The sequence below is a fragment of the Ursus americanus genome, chromosome 18, assembly GCF_024610735.1.
Source record: "Ursus americanus isolate L20-20 chromosome 18, mUrsAme1.1.p, whole genome shotgun sequence".
Taxonomy (NCBI): Eukaryota; Metazoa; Chordata; class Mammalia; order Carnivora; family Ursidae; genus Ursus; species Ursus americanus.
Window position 1 is genome coordinate 48,032,921 of NC_142144.1, and position 17,954 is coordinate 48,050,874.

General features: G+C 43.9%; 1 protein-coding gene across 1 annotated transcript in view; it reads left to right on the plus strand.

Moving 5' to 3' along the window:
- Positions 1-522: 522 nt before the first annotated feature.
- Positions 523-17,954, plus strand: part of SAXO1 (stabilizer of axonemal microtubules 1) — a 39,391-nt gene continuing 21,959 nt past the window's right edge. The window contains exons 1-2 of the mRNA XM_045780791.2: positions 523-640; positions 9,975-10,177. Coding sequence (XP_045636747.2) covers positions 618-640; positions 9,975-10,177 — 226 coding nt within the window. The 5' untranslated portion in view covers positions 523-617. The remainder of the gene's footprint in view (positions 641-9,974; positions 10,178-17,954) is intronic.

Genomic DNA, 17,954 nt, shown 5'->3' on the forward strand with positions numbered 1-17,954 from the left:
ACCCAGGCACCAGCCAATTGGGAAAGGCTCTAGTGCACAGCCCTGTGGCACGCTGTCAGGTCAGGTGTTGAACCCTAACTGCTGGGTGATCGGAAGACCAGCTGGGAGCATCACTCGAAGGGCTCAGGGCCACAGCGATTTACCCACTATGGTACCGGCAGTATTTCGTATTTAAACAGGCAGTGTGGCATCTGTAATGGTTGAATGTCCGTCATGCTTGTGTGTAATCTTGTGATTTAAGGAATTTTGTTGATTAGCCAATTACAGTTATACATCATTAAAAAAAAATTCTGGCCACTTCATAGTTTAGTAGAGAAAAGGAAAGTTAAATTCCTGTTTTTAATGCTGGCAGTTTTGATTTGAAAGCCTGGGGTCCCATTTTGAGGCGGTGGCATTGTCAGACTGGATATATTCTTCCCAAGGAGGTAACAGAGCTAACTTCATGTCTTTTTTTTTATAGGCGGCATCACTGTCCACATCTCCCTACCAAGATTTATGATAAAACAGAGAAACCATGTCTTCTCTCCGAATACACCGAGAACTACCCTCTCTATCACTCTTACCTGCCCAGAGAATCCTTCAAGCCTAAGCTGGAGTACCAGAAAGGATCCATACCCATGGAAGGCCTGACCACGTCAAGGTGAGTGCGAGTAGAATAAATATATGAATGATCATGAATAGAGTAACGTCCGGGGCTAACGTATAATATTAATACAATGTACAGTATTAGTGCACCAGTGTACAGAGCCAGTGTATGGTATCAGAGCCTTTAATGTCAATATACTGTATCTCAGGAAGGAACTCATGCATTTGTGAGCCTGCCCAGTTTTTCCCAACCTCCTCTTACAGAGAAAGAATTGTTACTTGCCCGTCTAGGGGTGAGGAAGGATAAAATGATCTACATAGCAAAGCGTTGGAGGTTAAGTAAAGTATAAAGAGATGAAACAGCTGGGGGGGGCCGCTGCTGCTAGAAAGGGAGTTTTGGACTTTGGCACCAAAGCTCCAGGTCAGCTTGGGCAGCAAAGCGATAGTGATAGTGATGAAAGGAAACTTGGGGATACAGAGGGAGGTGTTTGGAAATTATGCTGCAGACTTTGAATTGGGATCCTCCTGAATGTTCTTCAAGAATGAACAAAGACTACAGTTGACCCTTAAACAACATGGGTTTGAACTGCAAGGGTTCATTTGCGTGTGGGTTTTTTTTTTTTTCAATAAATACAGTACAATACCGTGAATGTTTTCTCTCATGATTCTCTTCCTAACTTTTTTTGTAGCATATTTTATTGTAAGAATATGGTATATAATACATATCATGTATAAAACCTGTTAATTGGCTGTTATTGGTAAGGCTTCTGGTTAACAGTAGGCTATTAGCAGTTTGTTTTGGGGAGTCAAAAGTTATACGTGCATTTTTGACTGTATCGGAGGTCAGCATCCCTTACCTTTGCATTGTTCAAAGGTCAGTGGTATTTCCTTTTAAATTGCTCTTGACCTCCAAACTCAGATTCTTTAGAGAATCCAGTTTTAGAGGCTGAACCACCTGGCTTACTGTAGTAGGGTTGCCGAGGTATCTATATTGAAACGGTGGGGAAACTGATCAATTTCAGGTCTGCTCCGCATGTTGCAAGAGTAACAGAGTCTGCCACTGACAACTTGGTTAGTGACTTCTGGGTGGTGACCTGTGACTGATGACCCAGTGGAGTAGAAACATCTTTGAGTGTAGTTGAGCAGTGTCTCAGATTGTATACTTAGAGCCCAGATGAGACCTGAGAGAGGGATGCCTTCTCTGTCTCTGGTATTCCTCATCCCTGCAGGGCAGGATTGCTGGGAGGTGGGGATTATAGAGTATGTAAATTGCTGCAGCCCAGTGCTTGCACATTACAAGACTCAAGACCTGGTAAATTTTCTTCCTATTGCTCCCCCTTTGCTCATAATTTTGTGCTTTCCTAGTAAAGGTCCCAGATGATTCAGGTGAAGCAGAACGGCTCTAATTCATTCTGCCTCCAGGTTTCCTCCACGATGGAAGTGGATACATCTTCTTTTGAGATTGTGGGTTGGAGGCATGGACGTATTTCTACAAAAAGCTGCTATGTTCTAGAGTCAAAGGAAGTCCATGTATGAGTTATGAGGCAGAAAGACCCATGAAGAGATAAATGAAGCCAGAGGATTCCTGATTTTAAGGCTGGGAGGGAGTCGAGGGCCATGTTTGATGCATGACTCAGATCATCTCTTTTTTTTCCCATTGACCCCCCCCCCCCCCATCAGATCCTCTTTATGCTGGACAGATATCTTACATGATTTGGTTTAAGCACAGTGTTTCTGAGTACTAAAAAAATATATTTTAGGCAACCTTTTTTCAACCTATGGCTTATAAAACAATATGAGTTTGGGCTTCATTTTACCAAGAAAACAGCACTCTTAGATTCTAAGAGTCTAAAGACCGCAAGAGACATGTACCATTCCTGAGCACTGCTTTTTCCTTGTAAGAAACCATGGTCAGTGCTGATGAAGAGTCCTAGGCCTATGTATAAGAGACATGTAATGGGTAGAGAAAGATGGAAGTAACACTGAGGAATAATTCGCAAATATCACATTCAGCCTCTAGGTGCTGGTCTTCTCTTCATACCCAATGAGCAGGAAATTGAGAGCAAGGTGTGAAATGTAAAGTACAGGACAGCTTCAGATGTTGTTACATTAGGGGTGTGTTTTCTGTCTTAGAAAATACAGAAAAGGACGCCTGGAGGGTGGATGTTGAAGGCTGCTCTTTGTTGCCTACGAGCTTAGGAGGATGAGGACAAATCCTCTCTCTGCAGCAGCAGCCCTACCCCGTCACCTAGCTCTAAGGTCCCCAGATAGAGCCCCACATGCCTTCCTGCCTCCTGATGATGCTTTGCAAAAGCAAAAACTTCCCCTCTGACCTGTCCTCAATTATCCTTGACTCATGTCACTGAAAGCCATAAACCTATTACTCAGAAGTTCCCTCTGTCCCTGCCAGAGCCACAGTAAATATCATTCATGTCAAAATGTGGCCAGAGTGGAGGAGTGCAGATACTAAAAGAATTTCCAAAACAAGTTGTTCGTGACCTTAAGGGCCTTAAAAGAAAAGATGGCAGGATCGAGGTTACCCTTGGGAAGGAAGAAGAGCAGAAATGCTTCTCTCCTCTCCTTTATGTCCTTCCCCAGAGAGAGAACCGAGGGGGGAAATGAGCAGAGGGCATCTCTTCCCTCACCTGTGCTTCAAGTTAATCATATCTCAGTTCTGTGCCCGCGATGCTGGGCACTAGTTTTCAGAGACTGTGAACAAAACTATGTCCCTCTCAGGATTTTTTTTTTTAAAGTTCTAGTGAGCTTTTGTTGAGATAAATGAACAAAAGCCAAGATTTTACCAACTGTGTTTTCCGAACTGTATAAACTTAGCAAAGACTCTGGTCAGTGTACTTGTATATACAGCAGACTGTTCTGTCAGAAGAAATGTAGAGAAGTCATCATCTGAGTGCTTCACCAGAGGCTTCTGGGGAGGCGGTGGGTCAGCCCTGTGTCTGCACACCCCTCTCTCTGCATGGATTGTCACTTCTCTGCCCTTAGAACCCTTATTACCTGAACATCCCTCCCACTTCTCTATGTAAAGGGACCCAGCTCAGTTTCTGAGGCTGGACATGGGGCTGCCACCTGCTGAATGAAAAGTCACATGGCTCAGGGCTTGGCTGGGCTTGGTGATTAAGTCCAGACACAAAAAACACCTGGTTTCTGGAAAGGTTATCATCCCAGCATGAGGCATGATTACAGCTGCACACAACTCTTACTGACTGTAAATCTTAGGGATTTACAGCAGGTGCCATGAGGGGAAAGTTCGTGATTTTTAGCCCTCCTTAGTATGAAGCAGTTTCTTGCAGCCCTTGGTGATTCTCTGGTACAGGATCTGCCTTTAGTCCAGATAGACGGGACATCAATTTATGAATAAGAGGTTTGCACTTCAAGCCTCATTTCCCCTTAGGCATGTCACCGTGTAAAACACTTGGGCCCCATTCTGGGACATTATTTTGTTAGCTAAGGCAGATCTCTAAGGATGGTAGAATGGATAACCTGAGAGGAAAGGGCTAAGTCTTCAAGATGGTGTTGCATCTTTATTCTCAGGGGAGTGGGACCACGGGGAGAGTGAACTAGAGGCGTAGGAGGGAAGATGGAATCAGGTTCTGACTTGATGGGTCTAGCTCAAGGGCAGAGGGCAGCAAGTTGACAGAACAGATTCCTTCATTTATTGACAAGACTCTTGTTCAACTGAATGGAATTGGGGCGGAGAGAGCTAAAAGAGAAAAGGCGTTTGGAATCCTCTTCAAATGCTAGGAAAAAAGCAGGAAAGTTGGTAGTGGGCCTAAGTCTTTCTCTACTCCATGAATTTCACCCATTTCCTGTTTAAATACGTACTTCTCTCCCCAGAGCTATACCCTTGGGGATACCCCTACTCCCTTGCCCTGTAGATTGGGCCCTAGAATTAAGAAGAAATGTAAAGAGGCCTCAGCATTAGACTTGCCTGGGCAATTTTGGGGCCTTTGATGTTGTGTATCTTTGATTAAATTTGGGAACATCTTGACCCTTATTTCTTCAAGTGCTTTTTCTGTCTCTGAGACTGTTCATTTCTTTCTATCCTTTTTTTTCTGTTTTTCAAATCGATAGTTTCTATTCATCTGTCTTCAAGTTCACAGTCTTTCCTCCAACTCCATTCTGATATTAAGCCCACCCAGTGACCGTCTTATTTCAGATATTGTATTTTTCAGTCTTAGAAGTTACATTTGATTATTTTTAGATAGTTTCTATTTCTCTTATGAATTTCCTACATTTTAATTTATGATGACCTTATTTTGCTTTTTATAATTTAGCATAATTAGAATAGCTGCTTTAAAAATCTTTGTTTGCTAATTGTAACATCGGGTCTGCTTGAAATTGATCTCCAGGATTATCTTGTTTTTTCTTGAGAATGGGTCACATTTTCCTGTATGTATGTCAGTGATATTAGATTGACCCTGTACATCGTTAAAGTTAGGTTGTAAAGACTTTGGATTTTTTTTACATTCCTCCAAAGACGTTATTAATATTACTGTTTTTTAAGGCAGATAGGAGGTAATTTGATTTGCTTCAAAATGCAAATTCTGTGTTTTGGGTGGCAGTGCCAAGCTCAGTTCAGGTTTGTTGTTTTGGAAAGAGCATGCGAGCAAGGAGGGGCAGAAGGAGAGAGAGAACCTTAAGCAGAGGGGGCTTGATCTCATGATCTTGAGATCATGACCTGAGCTGAAATCGAGAGTCAGACACTTAATTGACTGAGTCACCCAGGCGCCCCATCAGTTCAGTAACTTGTCTTTAGCATGGTTGCTTGTGAAGTCAGTGGGAGACCTGGGCCCAGTTTATGTACAGAAGCCAGAGCTTCCTGTCTTGGGTTTTCTCCTTTCCAGGATTTCTTCCTTACTTTCCAGCACCTGTGGTTGCTTCAGACTTGGTCGTCCGGTTCTTCAGTCAAGGGGAGGTTTTCTGTTTACTATGGGTTCTTGGCTGGCACAGACTGGAGCCTGCCTTCAGACTGGAAGCTCTGGGAAAAACAGAGATCCCACCACAAAATGGAAACTTACTCAGAGGCTCATGCAGTACCATTCCCTTCTTCTACCTGTTGGCTTCGCTCCAGAATATGCTTACCTTGGTTGCTCTTTAGTGCTTCTAGGTAGACGTTCCTCGTATTTTTGTGCAGAGCTGATGTGAAGTGGTGACAGATGTTAGCTTCAGCTCTCGTGGGCATTGAGGAGATGAGAGAGTAAGGCAGGAGACAGATGCTGTGTAACTCGAATCCTGGAGGCAGGTCCTTAGAATCCTGTCTGTCACGGCACAGACAAGGAGGGCTCCGTGTGTCCTTATCAGGGTCAGGAGCATGAATCAAGCCCTGTGAATCCGCCTTAGGATCCTTCTCATTGTGCTGGGCTGGGCTCCCAGCCTGCCTGGGATGACGTAATGGTTTTCTTAGAGGGTGCCTTTTAATCCTGGAAAATGTTAGAATTACATGTGGAAGGCATGAAATCAAATCAGCTGTCAAAGAGCCAAACCCTGCATGGAGATTGAGAGAGAGGACAAATCATGAGGAGGAGAATCCCAGAAATCAAGGAGAGAGTGTTCAAAAGATGAGTCAGAGTATGGCTGCTTACAGGATGGTCAGGAGGGGAACAGCGTGAAGAGTAGTGACTGGATTTGGAAACCCCGCAGGACTTGGGGGGCCTGGGCTGGAGCGAAGGGTTAGCAGAACAAGATTGGATGGGGGGGAGTGTGAGTGCGAGGCGAGGAAGGCAAGTCTGTGTGTAGGCAGCCCTTCCTGGAAGAGAGGGGAGGGGAGTGGACTCCAGTGAGGGTTGTGTCACTTTATTTTTTTCCTTTAAAGTTGGGAAAAACTGAAGAATGTTTACTGAGAGGAAGGAGCTGGTAGGAGGAAAAGGTTAACGCACAAACAGACTAGTATATGGACAGGTTCCTGAGAAAGAGGGAGGGGATTTAGGATAAGGGTGAAGAGATTGGCTTTGGGGAAGAGGAGCAACTCTTTTAAAAATGGGTTCCGGGGCGCCTGGGTGGCTCAGTCGTTAAGCGTCTGCCTTTGGCCCAGGGCGTGATCCCAGAGTCCTGGGATCGAGTCCCGCATCAGGCTCCTCCGCTATGAGCCTGCTTCTTCCTCTCCCACTCCCCCTGCTTGTGTTCCTTCTCTCGCTGGCTGTCTCTCTCTGTCAAATAAATAAAATCTTAAAAAAAAAATGGGTTCCAATGAATTGATTAATTGGACACACTAACAAGTACTGAAGGTTTTGGGGATAAACATCAGTAGGTTAAAAAAAAGTATTACATGGTCCCTTTATCATTGTGAAAATCTCCATTTCCCACTTCCAGGCTCAGGACCCTAGTTGGCTCTTACAGCCAAACACCTTTCTTTAGCTTTGCCTAACAATTGGAAATCAAGTTGTTATGACTTTCCCGGCAGGGCCACTTTAACCTTTGCTTAACTTGGAGTTTAACTCTTGGCCTTCCATACTATATAACTTTTATGGCTCTGCACCTAAAAAGACTTAACGTCTTTGACCAATTTTTTTCTTGGTTCATAGTCACAAGGGGCACAGGCACTAGGTAGGGAATGTAACACAGGAAGAAAGGGGTGTGTTCTTAAGAAAAAAAAAACTACTAAATTTGAGCAATTTCTGGGAAGAATAAAATACTTTTCTCTTACATGACCTTAAAAGCTGTAAGATTATGTGAGATTGGGGACATGTAGTTATGTTGTGGTTAATGGTAGATTTCAGTGAATGTTCTCAACATAACAATATAATGAGGAAACACATATATTCTGATCAAATTTACTTTTTTTTTAAAATTTAAATTCCATTAGCCAACATATAGTAAATCATTAGTTTCAGAGGTAATGTTCAATAATTCATCAGGTGTGAATAACACCCAGTCTTGATCAGATTCACTCTTCAGCCACAGTAAATACTTTTGGGCGAGGTATAAATGAATTACACTTTAAACTTAAAACTTTACCACTCTCCAGAAGTAGATCACTCCTTCACCCCCGACTCCTGCAAAGATCCTTTACTTAGTTACAGCTGATCAGCAAATACAACCATAGGTATACTTTCACACGGGAATTTGAATTTTGCACCAGAGAAGGAGATTCAGTTAACATTTTCATTCCCTAAATAAGGTGAGCAAGGATTTTGCTGTATCAGTTTTTATCTTTGAGTAACCAACTTCAGGATAGCTCATGAGCTGGTGAGTTTGGTTGGCATTTATCTGCTCTTTTCCTGTGGAAACAGCAGGAAATAAAGGTATTAAGCACATTTTCATTGTCATTGAGCTTGGTGGCCCTGGAAGGAAGATTGTCACAGCCTCTCTGCGGGGGAAGTTGGTTCCCTCACTAACATCATGGCAGTAGAGGATGTCTCTGTGCTACGGGTCTCAGAACATGGCAGTCCTGTGACTGGAAAGCACTCCTGGATGCTTTGGGGTTGGGGCAGCTTGGACATTCAGCTCTGTCCTTCTTTGATTGCCCTAGATATCTCTTGCTGTTCCTTCTTGGAAATGAAGAGGGCTGAACCGTTGGGTTGCCATCAGTGAACATGGGTTTATGTAGGGATGTGTGGTCTCAGGCTGTCACCACTGCTTTTTGGATTAAGGAGAGCTTACCTCCTCCCGTTTGGGAGCACACTTTCTGACGGAAGCCATTTGCAGCTCTGCAGCCTAGGGCCACCACTTCTGGTTCCCTGCTGCAGTTGGCTAAGTATTAAACAGACACCAGCATGAGGTACTCGTACACTAAAAAGAGTAGAAATATGGAACTGACCCTCGGCTTCTTGTTTAGCCTGTTCCCTCCATAAGCCCCAATTTATACAGAGTCAGCTTCCAGATGCGTCAGGTCACTCAGCTTCCTCTTGCTATTTGCCAACATGGGGCCCTTGGGAAGGGAGCCCAGGCTGAAGACCCTATAACTGCTGCTGAGATATATTTTTAAATCTGTGCAGAGGGAGGTGCTGGGAGTTCAACTGAAGCATCTCCCATTTCCCCCTTAGAGCCCTAGAGAGACCAATTCTCCTGCTTCCTCACTCCCTCCTCCCATCCCACCAAGCACTTTCAGGCCCCAGTTTGGGTTTATTCACAACTACGTGTATAATTCATGCAAGACAGGTTACAGTGGAGCGTGTTACCTTTGTTATTCAAGCATGGCTCAGTAATGCTGCTCCAGATTTTGGCCGGGAAGTAGGTTTTATTGGTGTTTGGGCCTGATGTTTTCCTGTCCGGAAACCTCCCTCTTCCCTTGGCGAGGTTGTTTTGGCAAGCACCGTCAGGGAAAATCTCCCTTCCACTTGTCCAGTTGGATAAATGGGTTCCAAGCAAAAACAGGCTGTTGTGTAAATCAGAAGCCCATGGGGGGAAATGTTTGCTTAAAAGAGTTTGCATTGAGCAGCGGGGAGTCAAGACTGCCCTGGCAGACAGTGCAAGCCCAAGCTGAGCCCTGGTTTTGCCGGGATCATTCCTGGTGATGGTGCACTTAGCATCTTGGCATCTCTGTAACTGTGGGACGTTCTGGGAAGGGAGTTCTCCTGTCTAGCTGAAGACCATCATTGCTTTTTCTGACCTATTGTTTCCATACTCCCTGAAATAATGGGAGCACTGATGCCAGAGAGCTGAGAAATGAAAGACTCCGTGTCTTCATTTATGGTTTTCTGCCCTCTAGGTTTTCTATAGGGTCAAGTAGAGGAAGGAGATCAGGCTCAGGAAGAGAAGCTATTGGGAGCACAGAAGAGGAAGTGGTGGTACCTGAAAAAGAAAAGTTAGCTCCCCAGTCAAGTGACTGGCGGGAAAGAAGGTGGAGAGAGCAGGCACAGAAGAGAGGCCTTCTGAGGGGTTCAGTGTGGGGCACGGGCGGAGGTGGGAGATGAAGCTGGGGAGGAAGGCAGAGGCAGGTCCAGGAAAGCTTCTATACCATGCTAGAGAGTCTGGTTTTATCTGGGAGATTTTTCAGGTGGGGAGTAAAATGATCCCATTTTGTGATCTCATTTCAGAGAGGTAATTCTGGGCCACACTGTGGGGATGACGTAGAAGTGGCGGGAAATGCAGCAGGAAGTCCAGGTGGTAAATTGTCACATGATCCAAGTGAGAAATGGTTAGGGTCTGAACCAAGGGGGAAAGACAAACCAATGACATGGAGGGGGGCTGCACTTGGTGAGCGATTATCTGGAGATGTGATGGCGGTGGGTCCAGGAGGGCATCTGGGTGTGTGACTGGGGTGAGAGGGTAATGGGAGGTGCCTTTTTCAAAAGTGGGAAGCAGAGGAGGAAGAGCAGTTAGGGGGATAGAGTAGAAGATGACGTCACAGCAAACATTTGTAGAATTGGGTTAAATAGAAACCCTTACAAGCTTTCTCCTGGGTCAATGGCATGCGCCTATTTTCCTTTTAGGAGAGATTTTGGGCCTCACAAAGTGTTGCCAGTGAAGCTACACCAGCCCGACCAGTTCATCCCAAGTGAAGAGAACATGGATCTGCTCACCACATATAAACAAGATTATAACGCCTACCCTGTCTGTCGAATGGACCCCATCAAGCCTCGGGACAGCAAATACCCATGTGGTGACAAGATGGAGTGTCTGCCTACTTACAAAGGTGGGGGAGTGCTTGAGGGGCAGGTTGGGAAGGATAGGCTGAGCCTGTATGCAGGCCAGGAAATGGGTTTTACAGGTACACCCTTGGAGTGCAGGGGTTGGGGAACTACATCCCGTGGGCCAGATCTGGTCTGCAGCCTGTTTTTGTAGAGTTGGAGAGCTAAGAATGGTTTTAAAATTTTCGAATGATTAAAAAAAAATCAGACTATTATTTTAGGAAATGTGAAAATTACATGATATTCAAATTTTGGCATTCATAGGTACATTTTGTTGGAGCATGGCCATACTCATTTGTTTACACATTATCCATGGCTATTTCTATGCTGTAGCAGTGAATCTGAGTGGTTGTGTTGGAGACTGCATGGCCTGCAAGGCCTAAGACATTTAATATCTGGTCTTTTATGGAAAAGATGTGCCAACCCCTGCCTTAACTTGCTGTTAGAATTTTACACTGGGGAAGCATTTCAAGTTTAAGTTAGGTTCCATTGCTGATTGAGTGATCGATTGATTCATCCATTTAAAAAAATATGGAAACCTAATGTACATACAGAAAAATGTACAAATCTTAATTATACAGACTGATGAATTTTGAGTGAACACATTCCGGGAAACAGTGCCCAGATCAAGAAATAGAACATTGATCCCATCTAGGATAGAACCATTATGCTGACTTTTAGCACTGTAAATTAGTTTCACCAGTTTTGTACTTCATATAAAAGGGGTTGATTTATTCTTTTTTTAGAAGATTTATTCATGTATTTATTTGAGAGAGGGAGGGTGAGGAGGGGCAGAAGGAGAGAATCTCAAAAGACTCCACACTGTGCGGGGAGCCTGATATAGGCTCCATCTCACGGCCCATGAGATCATGCCCTGAGCCGACACTAAGAGCTGGATGCTTAACCAACTGAGCCACCCAAGCGCCCCTGATTCATTCTTTATTGAGCACCTGTTACATCCCAGGCATGGTATTAGGAGCTGTGAAGGAAGCAGAATGACCTGCCCTGACTTAATAGTCCTGTAGGAGAGACGGGATATGGAGTGGTAGGGACAGTGAAAGCAGTGTGGCAGTCAGTCTGTGGAGCACAAGCCACAGGTTGAGGCCATGGGGATGGAGGCCAGTAATCCCTAACTCTTCTGCTTGTGATGCACATGGGCACATGGTTGCCCTAGGAATATATGTCCAACTGTTTATGTCACATGTTGGTGGATCCCTAAATGACTGAGCTAATAGTTGGTTTTATTTAGTCAAGCCAAACATTTAGGCAAGTGGAGGTGGGAAGGCTTGTGGGGATGTAGGGAATCCTCCTGAAGTCCTTCAAGGGGCTCTAAATCTATCATCCCAAAGACACCACTCGTGGCTGAGCTTCTCTGCTTCTTCCAAGAACCTGGACTCTTGACATTTTGCTACCTCATCTTTAGTATCGTTCTCTTCCACTGTCACCCTCTGCCAAGCTGCATTTTGGACCTTGTCATACCCTGAAATGGCTCCTCCCTTATGCACCGAACATCCAGTGCTCCCAGCTTGCTCTCTCATTTATTCCCACCATGACAGTTTTTGGCCTCATTGGGATCCCCTGTCCACTGGTGCCTTAACCTTCCATCTTCCATCTCATTAGTCCCTCCATGTAGCCTATTCTCTGGTATATCATTGCAGCCCATCTTTTACTCCCTCTGTCTTCTTTCCTTGCTTCCTGCCAGCAAAGCCCGAGTCCTGCCTTCTCCATGTCTATACCTGGGTATATACCTGAGCATGTCTCCAATCTTGTCTGCTTTTATTCATTTTCCACAGAAAGGAACCAGGGAGATCTTTTTTTTTTTTAAAGATTTTATTTATTTAGTTGACAGAGAGACAGTCAGGGAGAGGGAACACAAGCAGGGGAAGTGGGAGAGGAAGAAGCAGGCTCCTAGCCAAAGAGCCTGATGTGGGGCTCGATCCCATAACGCCGGGATCACGCCCTGAGCCGAAGGCAGACGCTTAACCGCTGTGCCACCCAGGCGCCCCCAGGGAGATCTTTTAAAAATGGCAATATGATCTGATCCCTTCTCTGCTCGAAACTCCTCAGTTACTGTGGTTCTTGGGAAAAATCTCAAATCTTTACCATCTCCTCTGGTACCTTGCAGATGCTGGTGCCTCCTCCTGGTGCCCCTCTGCTCTGGTTGCAGGACCGTCTTTCAGTTCCTTTCCTGCATTTCTTTTCTGTCTCAGGGCAGGTTGCACATGCTACTTCCTCTTTGTAGAGCCCTCCACCCTTCCCTTGTCTACCACGCATCCTTCAATGAGCAGCAGAAATAGCACAACTTTTGAAGCCTTTCTAGACCTTCTCCTGTACCAGACTACATACGTCCTATTAGATGCTCTAAGAATCGCCTTGTAATCTTCTGTTTTATAATTCAATGTGTAATTTTTTTGGGTTTCGCTTAACATTTGTCTCCTTGGCCAGGCTGTAATCTCTAAGGTGGCAGGGGTATGTCTTTTTCTTTGCCAACTACCCACAATAAGGCTGGCACTAAGGAGTCATTACAACCAGATGCATGGTGGGGTGGCATTCTGGCCTCTACAGGACTCCTTCATCTCCCTTTCTATCCAGTGTTTACAGAAGGCAAGAAAGGGGGTACTATGGACCCTCCAAAGGTAGGAAGGGGACACAAAACCAGAGTGAGCCCTTATGTCTGATGGGAGAGGGAGCAGGAACTCTCGTAGGGTATGTCCAGCTACAAACTCTCCTTTCCTTCACATACTCCTTATGGGTCCCCTTGATTTATGAATCTTGATGGAGTTACAGACTCTTCAGTACAACTTCCTGCTCAGCTCAATTCCCCCTTCCCACCTTGCCCTAGGTGCAGAGAGAGGTCTGCTAGTGAGAAATACCTTTACTTACTTTAGGGTTTGATGAGGATGGAGTAGCCCAGTGCTGTTATTTAAAGAAAAGTCCTCCCTATTCCTCCTGACAAAATACTCACCACTCATACACACAGGGAAAAAAACCCCACAACAATTGAATACTTTTGTTTTAATCTGTCCCATATTCCTCCCCTTCTCTAAATAGTTGCATCTCACATTGTCCTCTGCCAACCAGAGTACTATTCCACTGCTAAAACTGAATCATGGTTGACTTTTCCCTAGCGATAAAGTTAAAATTGAGAAAACCCTATTTTCTTTTCCATTTAAAAAAATTCTGACACCTATTAACTGCTCACCTACTTGCACAGAATTAATGAATAAATACTAGTTAGTCATCAACAGGACTGTTCAGAACCAGGCATACTCAGATAAGGGAGGGAGTTTGTTCTGGCTGCATGCGCACTTGGGGTTGGAGTTCATAGTTCTCCTCTGAAATTCAGATTTTAAAACAAATCAGTATTTAGCCAAAGGAAATGCTTCTGTAGTTAGATTTGACCCATAGGTGCCAGTTTACAACCTATGTGTCTTGATAGTTTTTTAGAAATAGTACTTATCATATCCAACTATTTAAGTGGTTTATTTGTTGCATTACTTCCCTATGATATAGTGGTTTTCAAAAGTGGGCCTTGACTGCCCAGCATATGTATTGCTATCGTTTAGCACTGGGGACGGCACAACAGAGGTATGCTTAGTGAGGAAATAAATGAATGAATAGTCTGGACCATTTTTTAAAAAAAGATTTTATTTATTTGAGAGAGAGAGAGCACAAAAGTGGTGGGGAGGGGCAGAGGGAGAGGGAGAAGCAGGCTCTCTGGTGCAGGTTCCCCACTGAGCAGGGAGCCAGATGTGGGGCTCGATCCCAGGACCCTGGGATCATGACCTGAGCTGAAGGCAGATGCTTAACTGACTGAGCCACCCAGGCGCCCCTAGTCTGGACCACTGTTAACAAGTCTCCAGGTGGCACAGTTTGGCATTAGATTTACACAGACCCCCACCTAGCCTATTTCTCTGTGGGTCCTGGCTAAGAGCAGGAATGAAGCTCAGGGAAGACCCAGGACATTTACTCTCCCCTTGGGTCCGTGCTGCAAAACCTCACGCATGTGTGAGGGGGCCACACCCTTGCCTTATCACTTGGTGTATCACCTTTCCATGACTTGTGGACATTTGCTTCCTTTGGAAGTCTTTTCCATAGCAACCTTCCTGGTTTTATGGACATACATTGATTCTCCCCCAAAGGAGAAGAAAAACCAAAGTCCAAGGTCATTAAATATGTGTATTTCAATGGGTGCCATCTATATTATGTCTCTATGTTCCACTTACTGTAGTTCTACAGGAAAAATATGCAAACTTTTTTTCTTCTGTTATGGCCAGCACCTTTGGTGGGGCCCAGAAAACCACCATTAAATATGCTTCAGCAGCATTTGGTTGTAATTTTGACATTTTCAAAACACTGTGCAATTGGAAAGATTGAAAGTGTAATTACTTGATGCTCAACTTTAGGTTTAGCTAAGTTTTTTTAAAAGACACATTATTGAATGGAATCCCTTCCAAAGAGATTCTTGCCAATTACCCACATGACACCCTGGCCCTGAAGGGCTTTACTGATGGCTTTTCAGGCGTGTACATAGTTTGTCATGTGGAATTCCGAGGTTTTCAGGGTCCTACGCAGGCTTTTTTGTAATACATGTTGGGTGGAGGAAGTTAGGGGTTTGGATAATAATGTGGTTTCGACTGTATTGTCGGGTATCAGAAATCACATGAGGCAACTTTCAGCCTAGGAATCTGTTTTCTTAGCACTTCATCCATCACAGGAGAGGGCCAGAAAAGCCCTGTCCTACCCACCCCCACGCACCTTGAGGAGTGTGTAGGCATCTACAGGTAGATGCCCCCATTTTAGTGAGGCCTGAAGTCTGAAAGGAAAACATGTGGTTTATATTCAGCAAGATGGTTCCCTCCAAGGCCCCCTAATGCTTTCAAGATGCTGATAGAGCCATTAATGGCTCTCAGAGAAAGATTAGATTTTCAATTAAAATGAGGCCAATTTAAAATAAATAGTTAGTAGTATTATTGGCCTAACATAAACTTAAGAGTGTGCCTGGGGGTGGGGATGTCAGGACTTGTGGAGGGGTGGAGTGAGGAGCTCAGTAAATCCTCTTCCTAAAAAGCAACAATAAAAGTGGACAAAACAATAAAAACCAACCATTTTAGGGCTCTGGAAATCAACTAAAGGCATACAACAAATTGAGAAGCATTTATTCCAGAAAAACTGCTAAACCATCATTATAAAAAGTGGGAGTTTGTGGTGTTTTATCCTGGGGCTGCTTCCATCACCCCTCCTCCCAAGTTTGATCTGTGTGGTGGTTCTGCCTAGGTAGGCTGGGCTGTGAAAACCAGCAGCTCTTCTGCTAGTCGGGGCTAACTTGGCTTGCAGTAGAGTACATACCCAGAGGTTTCAATAAAAACAATAGTGATCTCAGTAGCAAAAAAGTCAGTGCAGACAACTTCTACAGCTAGTCCGGGGTTGCAGAATTAGCTGGGGGAGGCAGCAGACCATCCAGAAATCTAACCAGGAGATACAGAGAATAGGGAAGGCCTTGATAAGCTCATTCATGTTCTTTATGGTCTAGAAGACTGCATAAGGGTAAGGCAATATACAGGCTCAAGAGAGATAAGAGACAGAGCCTAGTGATCTACTCATCTTCCCTGACTGAAGATGATGCCTGGTCCAGGTACAGAGGAGACATGAGAAATCCCGGAAGAAACTAAAAGCCAAGGCAGAGTTGTAAACTGTCTGATCTTTGACTGTGTTCCCTAACCCACACATGGATTCATCAGCAAAGGGTGAAAGCCTTACTGGCTTATGGTGTTTAAGCATAACTTTTGATAATCATTGGTTAATTACTAAAAATTCTAACACAGGATGACTTTTAGGAATCTTGGCTTTAAAAACAATTAAAAAAAGAAACTAAGCAAAACATCAGTGGTCACACACCACCAGGGAGACAAGACTCCATAGAATTACTGCAGGCAAGTCACTAAACAGCAAAATGGCTCCCAGTGGGATTGAAATCCAGAGTTGTTATAGCGTATCATCTGAAATGTTGAGTTTTTAGCAAAAAATTATAAGGCATAAAAAGAAACATGGAAATGTAATCTATGAATAGGGGAAAAAAAGCAGTAAATAAAAATTACCTCTGAAGATGCCCAGATATTAGACCTAGTAGACAGTTTCAAAGTACTTATTATAAATATGTTCAAAGAACAACAGGAAACCATGTTTATTTTTATTTCTTATTTTTTTAGAGAGAGAGCATGTGTGCACATGTGCAAGACTGAGTGGGGAGCATGGGGTGCGGGGTGGGATGGGGTTAGGGGCAGAGACAGAGGGAAAGAATCTTAAGCAGACTCCACACACAGCACAGAGCCTAATGTGGGGCTAGATCTCACGACCCTGAGATCATGACCGGATCCAAAATCAAGAGTTGGAGGCTTAGGGAAGCCTGGGTGGCTCAGTTGGTTAAGCAAGCGTCTGCCTTCGGCTCAGGTTATGATCTTGGAGTCCTGGGTTGGAGCCCCTCATGGGGATCCCTGCTCAGCAGGGAATCTGCCTCTTCCTCTTCCTCTGCTCCTTCCACCACTCTTGCGTGCGCACGCTCTCTCACTCTCTCGTGCTCACTCTCTCAAATAAATAAAATCTTTAAAAAAAAAAGTTTGGATGCTTAACTGACTGAGCCACCCAGGTGCTCCAGGAAACCATGTTTAAAGAAGTAAAAATATTAGAACGGTTTCTTATCAGAGAATACGAATAAAAGGAAGCCATAAAAATCAAATGAAAACACTGGAGTTGAAAGGACAATAACAAAATAATTATAGTGACTTAATACTAGATTTGAACTGGCAGAAGAAAGAATCAGTGAAAATGGGGATAAGTCAATAAATATCCAATCTGAAGAACAGGAAAATACTAAGAAAAATAGAAACTCAGACTTGTGGGTATTATCAGCTGTACCAACATACTCATGATGGGAACCCCAGAAGAAGAAAAAGGCAGAAGAAATATTAATCTACATATCCAAGAATCATAGTCCAAATAGAAGAAACAGAGACCCATACTTAGTCACGTAATCAAACTGTTGGAAGCCAAAACCAAAGATTTGGAAAGAAGCAAAAAACCCCACAAAAAACAAAAAAACAAAGAAACAAAAAACAAAACAACAAAAAAACCCAAAACAAAACAAAACACCCCCCCCCCAATCACATACAGCGAAATGACAATAACAACTAAGTTCTCATCAGAAAAAATGGAGGACTGAAGGCTGCAAAGATGACCTAAAGTACTGAAAGGAAAAATCTGTCAACCAAGGATTCTGTATGTTTCAAGAATTAAGAGAAAATAAGGACATTCCCAGATAAAGACAATCTGACTTGCCTTACAAGAAAAAGAAAGGAAATCCTTTGGCCTGAACTAATACTCAATGGTAACACAAATCCACATAAAGAAAGAGAAGATGTGGAGAAAGGTGAACCCTCTTATACTGTTGGTGGGAATGCAAGCTGGTGCAGCCACTTTGGAAAACAGTATGGAGGTTCCTCAAAAAGTTAAAAATAGAGCTACCCTATGACCCAGCAATTACACTACTGGCTGTTTACCCCAAAGATATAGATATAGTGAAAAGAAGTGACACATGCACCCCAATGTTCATAGTAGCAATGTCCACAATAGCCAAACTGTGGAAGGAGCCGAGATGCCCTTCAACAGATGAATGGATAAAGAAAATGTGGTTCATATATACAATGGAATATTACTTAGCCATCAGAAAGGATGAATACCCACCATTTGCATCAACATGGATGGAACTGGAGGGGATTATGCTAA